At 41.6% G+C, this 6041-nt stretch overlaps 1 protein-coding gene across 1 annotated transcript; it reads right to left on the reverse strand.

The window, feature by feature from the left end:
- Positions 1 to 854: 854 nt before the first annotated feature.
- On the reverse strand, positions 855 to 1886 carry LOC130868424 (melanoma-associated antigen B17-like). Its single transcript, XM_057760651.1, has one exon. It carries the CDS (start codon positions 1884 to 1886, stop codon positions 855 to 857), a length of 1032 nt encoding a protein of 343 aa, XP_057616634.1.
- Between the last annotated feature and the right edge of the window lie 4155 nt (positions 1887 to 6041).

The following is a 6041-nucleotide window of genomic DNA, read 5'->3' on the forward strand; positions in this document are numbered from 1 at the left end:
CACACTGTCTCAAGGGGTCCCCTTCTGACGGTCTGGCTTTGATCATCACTCCCCTAGCCTCATGCAACAAATCATGCAGTGTCCGTTAAATTATAGTGTTGACAGAACTGAAATTTCCCCATGCTCTAAATTACCACAATCAGAAAATGGGTAGCTGTATCAATCAACAATTTTCTATTCTTCCTAATCATTTCTTTTGTATGCCCTTCTTAGGGTTTTCTGTCTTCCTCCTTCTATATAGCTGCTGGGAAATTCTAGTCCCTGTGGGCAGTAGACAGTTATTTGTTGTCATCAACAATAATGTGATGGGGAGGAGCTACCAAAGAGCTGATGCCCAATGAATGACTGGGGAAAATAATAAAATGACAAAGAGACTGGTTATGAGGTTTAATGTATCACAGTTTATTTTCTTACAGATGTTTAATAAAGTAGTAAAACCAACTTTGGTTCCATTAAAATTACAAATAAAGGCAAACCCAATAGAGACATGGATGAATTGACCCCTTTACTTTGTTTCACCAATTGTTGCACACCACATTCTGTGAAACTCTTTCCCATGCCATGTTTTCTTACACTTAGAAGAAATCTGTGAAGAATTTCCAATGAGTTTAAAACCCCAAAGATCTTACTATTAAACTTGACAAAGCACAATAAATGTGGCAGACATAAGGTTAAGAAGCATGTATGAAACAAATTAATCTTCAGTTGCAAGAATACTAACAACGTAACAAAGAAAGATACTTCTACTTTTCCTATGCATATTCTTAGTGCTGTTCTTCCAACTCATAAACTCCCCACTACTCAGAAGACTGGCTGTCCTTCACAGCACAGTAACAGCTATACTTAAGGGCCAGCTAAGTGTGGGAGGAACTGCTAGCTTGGGTATGGGAGGGAATTCTGGCATGATGGTAATGAGAAGCCTCACCTCTCCTCGCTGCTCTCTCAGCATGGTTACTCAGAGCCTCCTCATACTGTTGAGGGTAGAAACCAGGCATGACATTTCTTATCTTATTTAAAACATCCAGGACTTTTGTCCTGGTGGCTTCATTGCGGGCCCTGGGACCCCACAGGAACTCATAGCGTGGGGGATCACTACCAAGCACCCGGCGGTACTCCACATAATTTTGCTCAACTAGTTCTATGGTGATGAACTTACGGGGCTCCCCAAAGATTAAGTGCCTCCTCCCAGGATACAGCCCCTGCATTTGGAGGAATTCCCAGACCTCTTCCTCTGTGGCACGGCCGCCTTTCATCATAATCATACCCAGGAGGGTCAGTGTGAGACCTGTCTTTGGTAACTCTTTCCTGCCATCCTGATTTGCCCTACGCGGGATGGGTAACTTGCTAACAAGAACATAGGACTGAGAGTTATGTGGGTCAACCTTCAACTCCAGACCATAGACCACCTCCAGCTGATAGGTGGCTTTCTGCAGGATGGAGGGGAAATGCACCTTGTACTTCCTGCTGATCAGCTTCAGCATCTCTTCCTCCTTAGGTTGCTCATCCTTCTGGTACTTCTCCAGGAAGTAATGAAGTACCTTGCTGGCCTTCCTGGCAATAGGATCTCTGCGTGCAGACTGGATGGCTTCTGCTATAATGCAGACATTTGGACGCCTGGCATCAAAACCTGCAACAGAACCCTCAGCACCACCAACATTGGAAACTGATTGGGACACATCTAACTCCTGAGAGCCATGGGACAGGGCCTCCTGGGACTCTTGAGGAGTACTGACATCAGGGGAGCTGGGGGCATCTCCCTGGCCAAGGGTAGGGGGTGTTGCTTCCTCCTCTTCAGCCGGCTGAGCACCCTGGAGATTCTGCCTCTCTCCCCGAGTCTGCTGCCTTTTGGCTCTGGAGCGGCTCTTGCTCTTGTTGCCCCTAGGCATGATGCTCTGGGTAGGCAGGCAGGAGTTCTGGAAAGAATCTGGGGCGGGAGGAGGTGAGAGAGAAAGACACTATGTAAACATTACTAGGTGGAGAGAAACTTCCCTTTAAGGAGGGCCCCCTCTGCTGCTTTTCTCAGGGTACCTTTCTGGATTCAAACCTCTTTCTACCCCTTGTTGAATTTACTTCCCGAGAAATCTGTGGAGAGAATTGGAGTTTGTTAGTTTACTGCTTGACAACCGAAATTCTAACTTCCTAGGGTGAGCAAAGGGCTTCCTTTAGGGCCCCAATTTAATCCCCTTAAAAACTCCTGTTCATTTCTAACTATGTTTGAATCCCCATTTTACTCTGTTGGTCTGAAGTTAGTACTGCAATCTTCAACAGTAACACACAGAGGAAATTAAGACAAGCCTTACCTAAGATGTCTGACACTACCCAGAGGACACCAAATAAGGTCTGAACTTCTGCAAACCCCACCCACTGTCTCCTTCCTTGGAACAGTTTCCCTGAAATCCCACCTTGTTCTCTAAATGACAAAGAAGGGTAGCATCTTGGCCAGCTCAACCCTCCGATGCCATATACGGGAACTATTCTTTATTCAGGCCCACACACAGCATGGAGACTCTCCAATTTTCACATCCCGACTTCCCTCTTTTCCTGTAAACCCCACAACCTCTCATCTAGACTTTTACTCCTTGAGAAGAATGAGGACCATTAATGACAACAGACCCTAACGGCCATAGCCAAGAACACTGGGGAATAGTGCTGTGATCAGGCCTTTGCACGGCCAGGGTGGGTTGTGAATTTAGGAATCTATAGTGGGCTGTCACAGTTTTAACTCATCACCCAAGCCATCACTCTGAAAGATTCTCACTTGAGTAACAGCGATGCGTAGTCTCAGACCAAGGCCCTGTAGTACCGTCTCTGGCAAAGCGCGGCAGGCGGCAAAACAGCCGAGCGGAAGTTAAGGCCTTCTACTTCCGCTCCCTGCCCCCACCCTCCGTCGCCCCCACTGAGCGCCCATGGAAGTTAATACAGTTTTTACAGGAGGAGAAATCCCATAGAAAACACAAACATATTTTTGTTGAGTTTGAGTGAAACTGGGTTTTTACGCTTATGATGTGGGCCAATGGGTCTCAGAAAATAGAATTCCCATCAGAGTCTGAATAGGAAGATGTAGTGATTCCTAGTCCAACACATGTGCCGTGACCCCAGTATAAAATACAGCTAACAGTTCAATCCATATGTTTGTGATTCTGGTTCATGACTGCACTGTCCTTTCCTTCTCCTCTCCCCTCACCTCTTCTTATCTCTTTTCCTCATTCACCCTGCATTTCATTTTCTTCTTTATTAAAGTTTTCTGGCAGATTCTCCCTGTGCCAGCTCAAATTGTTAATGGAACTTGCCGAGTCTCAAAGTTGCTTAGAAGTCACTATCTTCTTACCTCTGTGCTCCCAGTACAAGTATTATTTTATATCAGCATCTCTGGCATCGTTCATTTTTTCTTATGAATAACTGTGTCATTTTATATTGGGGCTTTGAAACCAAGTGTTTCTGTGTAATAGAAACTCCTATGTAGCCTAATGAGGACTTAAACTCACAAGCCACCTGCTTCTGTATCTCCGGAGGGGTGAATCACCATTAACTTTCTGATGTTTACTATAGTTGTTGAAAATTTTGTATTTCTAACAGATGTAGATAAGGATATTTTTGCTTGAAACCTCATCAAAATTCTCCACTTCCTCTTGTTCTTTACCATGACATAGCAGTAAACCTATTTTTTCATTTCTTTCCTTTTTTATGTATACAGTTTCTTTCAGATTTGCCATTCTCACTCCAATGAGAGGAAGTCACAGTGCTGTAATGATTTGTTCCCCTGATGGATAAAGGTGTTGACTGTTTTTCGTTCATTTATTGGATGTTTATAGTTCTTCATTTGCAATGATAACTCTGTTTGTCAGTTTATTGAATATGCATTTTATATTTTGCAATGCATTTTCCAATTCTTTCTATATTAACTGCATTAAACTCAAATAAAACTGGTAAAGATTCTATGCCATTCTATGTACTTTTTCCTCTGGACGTTTGTTCTTTTGATTTGCACCATTTTCATTTCCTGTGAGTTCCACTTGGCAATTTGTTGTAGTATGACCACAGCTTTTGAGTCCAAATATTTAGAAGTTTATTGTCTGTACATATATGTTCAATTATTTTCCATAAATTTCCCTCTAGAAGTTTTAACTTTTAATTTTATATTAATTTCTTGGATCCAGTTTGAGTTGTATTTCACGAAGTATGAGATATGGATATAGATTTTTCATTTTTTATTTTTCTTAGTCTTTATCTTTATGTGGATATCCAGAATTCCCAGCACTATTTTTAAAGTAGTTTTTTAAATTATTAATTTCTTTCTCTTTGGCATACAGGTTGAGAATCTGATGCATAAATTCTTATTTAAATGACAGCGCTATATATATACTGTTACCACTACTCTTGCTTTTATTTATTCTTACCTCTTTTTATTTGCTATTTTTGATGAATGTGAGTGCCCACTGTAGTGTTTCATTGAGTTGTCAATAGTAGAGTTTAGGTCAAATATCTAAGAATTTCAAACACTGTACTGTATAATATAAATTATCCTTATTAGTGATATTTTGTACATGTACACAATGAAATATGATCATATTCTCTGCCACATTTCTCTGTTCCAATTCTCTCCATCTCTCTCCCAACAAATCTCCCTCCCAACTTCATGTTTTTCCTTTTAAACTTTTTTGATAAGTCATTAAATACAGTTTTCATTGCCCTTATGTGGATAGGTGAGATCAACTAGCTGAACATGAGAAACACAGTGGCTACACCCTCAAAAGTAATAATGCTCCTGCCTCTGCTAGCTGTCAACAGCCAATATCTTCAAGGTAAAGGGTAGGGCCTGAAGAGTACTTTCCAGACATATGATGGAACTTCTTCAGGCTTGATCTTGAGCAGATATTGTGCAAGTAACCATAGCAGCTGTATGTTCGTGAGTGAAATAACCATCGCATGTCCATAAGACAGCACTTCGCAGCTGGGTAGTGGCAGTGGTGCAGGCATGCCTTTAATCTCAGCACTCGAGAGGCAGAGGCAGGCTGATCTTTGTGAGTTCGAGGCCAGCCTGGTCTACAAGAGCTAGTTCCAGGACAGGCTCCAAAGCTACAAAGAAACCCTGTCTCGAAAAACTAAAACAAAACAAAACAGTACTTCTCATCACTTTCCCCAGCATCATCCAGGATCATCTAGTACTTTGAATCTGTCTGATGCCTCTTTCATTATGTTTCCTGAACTTTGATGTGTGGTTAATTAAGCTGTCACATGCAGGAATGAGCACTCTATCCTCAGCACTTGGTCTAGTTGTGTGTCTTTTCACTGACTACTGCTTACTGCAGCAGGAACCTTCTCTGAAGAATGTTGAAAGCAGCCTGGTGTATGGGCATAAGCAGAAATACTTAGAAGGCACTTTGAGAGCATGGCCATTTACAAAATAATAACAGTACATTCTACCCTAGGCCTATAGCTTCCTCACCCATGAGTTTTTGGCCAAGATTCCATTACCAGGTACGAAATTCGCTTGTGTGCTAGAAGATTCTTTGTGTGTGTGTGAAGTTTATTTATTTTTATTTTTTATTTCTTTTTAATACTTTATAAATAATACCAATCAAAATTCCCACTTCTTCCCCTCCTCCAACTTCCCTCTCACTCCACACACTCACTCTCCCTCCCTCCCCCTCCAGTCCTAAGAGAGGGCAGGGTACTCTGCCCTGTGGGAAGTCCAAGGCCCTCCCCAATCCATCCAGGCTTAGGAAGGTATGCATCCAAATAGAATAGGATCCCAAAAAGCCAGTACATGCAGTAGAGACAAATCCCAGTGCCATTACCATTGGCTTCTCAGTCTGCCCCAATTGTCAGCCACATTCAGGGGTCAAGTAATAATTTTCCTTAAAAGTTAAAGTACTCAATAAAACTAAAATTAGATATGGGGTATTTGTGTATTATGGAAGTCATTACCAATGTTGTTTAAAATTGTTATTATTAATAAAATAATGAACAAGCTATTTATGTGCAACCTTAGAATATCAAGCGTATAACAGACTTGATTGTTAAAAAAAAAAGAGGCTTCG

This window comes from Chionomys nivalis, chromosome X (assembly GCF_950005125.1).
Source record: "Chionomys nivalis chromosome X, mChiNiv1.1, whole genome shotgun sequence".
Classification (NCBI taxonomy): Eukaryota; Metazoa; Chordata; class Mammalia; order Rodentia; family Cricetidae; genus Chionomys; species Chionomys nivalis.

What these genes read in the sequence shown, in the direction of transcription:
- LOC130868424 (XM_057760651.1), bottom strand. Translation starts at nt 1,886, where the DNA reads ATGCCTAGGGGCAACAAGAGCAAGAGCCGCTCCAGAGCCAAAAGGCAG.